At 45.6% G+C, this 2,133-nt stretch overlaps 1 protein-coding gene across 1 annotated transcript; it reads left to right on the top strand.

The window, feature by feature from the left end:
* Positions 1-297: 297 nt before the first annotated feature.
* Positions 298-909, top strand: LOC130869956 (peptidyl-prolyl cis-trans isomerase A-like). The gene has a single exon (XM_057762487.1). The coding sequence runs from the start codon at positions 306-308 to the stop codon at positions 798-800; it is 495 nt and encodes a 164-aa protein (XP_057618470.1). The 5' UTR covers positions 298-305; the 3' UTR covers positions 801-909.
* Positions 910-2,133: the final 1,224 nt, after the last annotated feature.

The following is a 2,133-nucleotide window of genomic DNA, read 5'->3' as shown; positions in this document are numbered from 1 at the left end:
TCACAGCTCTTTCTCCTTCCGGCGGTCTGCAACAATAGACAAGCTGCCGCTCCCCCAGTTCCACCCCAGTGATTAGACGGCCATTCTCTGGAGGGGTAATCTTCATTTAGTGATTTCACAATCTGGAGCCAACTAACCTCATCTATATGTTGACCATCTGCATTTGGTGATTTTTTTGAGTCCTTCTCACTCTCAAAATTCCAGGATTCTATGTTCTTATAAGACACTATTATTAAACATGTAAGAATACAAATGATAGGCCGCTTTGCAGATGCCGCTGTCCCCTCTCACCGCTTGCTGCAGCCATGGTCAACCCCACCGTGTTCTTCGACATCGCGGCCGATGGCGAGCCCTTGGGCCGCGTCTCCTTCGAGCTGTTTGCAGACAAAGTTCCAAAGACAACAGAAAACTTTCGTGCTCTGAGCACTGGAGAGAAAGGATTTGGATATAAGGGTTCTTCCTTTCATAGGATTATTCCAGGATTCATGTGCCAGGGTGGTGACTTCACACGCCATAATGACACTGGCGGCAGATCCATCTACGGAGAAAAATTTGAGGATGAGAACTTCATCCTGAAGCATACAGGTCCTGGCATCTTGTCCATGGCAAATGCTGAACCAAACACAAACGGTTCCCAGTTTTTTATCTGCACCACCAAGACTGAGTGGCTGGATGGCAAACATGTGGTCTTTGGGAAGGTGAAAGAAGGCATGAACATTGTGGAAGCCATTGAGCGTTTTGGGTCCAGGAATGGCAAGACCAGCAAGAAGATCACTATTTCCGACTGTGGACAGCTCTAATTCTTTTGACTTGCAGGCTTCTTACCCACCAGACCATTCCTTCTGTAGCTCAGGAGAGCACCCCAGCCCCATCTGCTCGCAGTACCCTGTAATCTCTGCTCTCACTGAAGTTCTTTGGGTTCCATATTTTCCTCATTTCCCCTTCAAGTCTAGCTGGATTGCAGAGTTAAGTTTATGATTATGAATAAAAACTAAGTAAGAACTGTAAAAAAAAAGAATACAAATGATAGAAGCAGAGTACAGCCTTTATTTTCATTCTCTCTCTCTCTCTCTCTCTCTCTCCTCTCTCTGCAAGCTAACAAGAGAATTTGAAAATTCTCATCATCTTTTAATACATTACATTTCTGATTCTGAATTTATAACTACAAAGGTGGGGGAGACCCCAGGAGGCTGAGAGGTAACTACAGGAGCTTTTACTAGAAAGGGGGGGCAATGGGGCAAGATCAGAGAAGAGCAACAAAGACACTGAAGAAATGCTTGATGTCTGTTTTGAAATGTTGGGTTATTTTGAAAGCACATCACTGAATACATAGCTATGATTCCATTTCTGCATAGAGTATCCTTACAAGATTTAAAATACAGTGCTCTCCTAGCTCTGTAGGTGTTCTAGAAGCTAGTATTATTTAGCGAACTTAATATTATAGCAGATTCTGAATTGTAAAACTATTTGGAAGGTTCTGAGCTCACCACGGTTCCTCTTCCACTTCTCTGCTAACCTCCCCTGCCCGCCCACCCTCAGCGCTGGCCATGCCAGTCAGAATTCTTCTTGGTGCCCCTGAGGAGTTAAGTTATTACCCTCCCAGCTTCAGGCTCACTATCTCTCTCTCTCATGCTCCAACTTTCCTCCTCAATCTCCTCCTCCCTTCCCAGAATCCATCTCGCTACTGTCTGCATATCTAATTCACTCTCCTCTCTCAGCCAAAGTGCTTTTTTTAGCGGTTCCAGTTTGATACAACTTTTTCAGCTCCCGGCTTTATATCCTGTTAGTTCCAGACATCAGCCCTAACTAACTGGTGTCTGCCAGCCCCTATTCCAAATTCACAGTGGGGAGCATGTAGCCATTGAACTCTGCTCCGGTACGCACACCTGGTGGTATCAGCCCCATCCGGACAGTTGCAGAAGTTACCCCCTCGCCGAGCTGAGATGTTGCAGACAAACCCAAGGACTATCAATAGTCCTCATCTCTGTGACTCTGCTCCTTAAAAGATTCCGGGTTCATGTGATCTTTCTGCACACACAGGTTGGGAACGTCCCGCACTCCCACAATCCTCCAATTTACCACATCATTAAGAATTACACATAGCCCATTACCCCCCATGCAAACAAACGCACA

This window comes from Chionomys nivalis, chromosome 2, assembly GCF_950005125.1.
Source record: "Chionomys nivalis chromosome 2, mChiNiv1.1, whole genome shotgun sequence".
Lineage (NCBI taxonomy): Eukaryota > Metazoa > Chordata > Mammalia > Rodentia > Cricetidae > Chionomys > Chionomys nivalis.
Note: the sequence above shows the minus strand (reverse complement) of the source record. Positions and strands in the feature narration are given on the sequence as shown.

What these genes read in the sequence shown, in the direction of transcription:
- LOC130869956 (XM_057762487.1), top strand. Translation starts at nt 306, where the DNA reads ATGGTCAACCCCACCGTGTTCTTCGACATCGCGGCCGATGGCGAGCCC.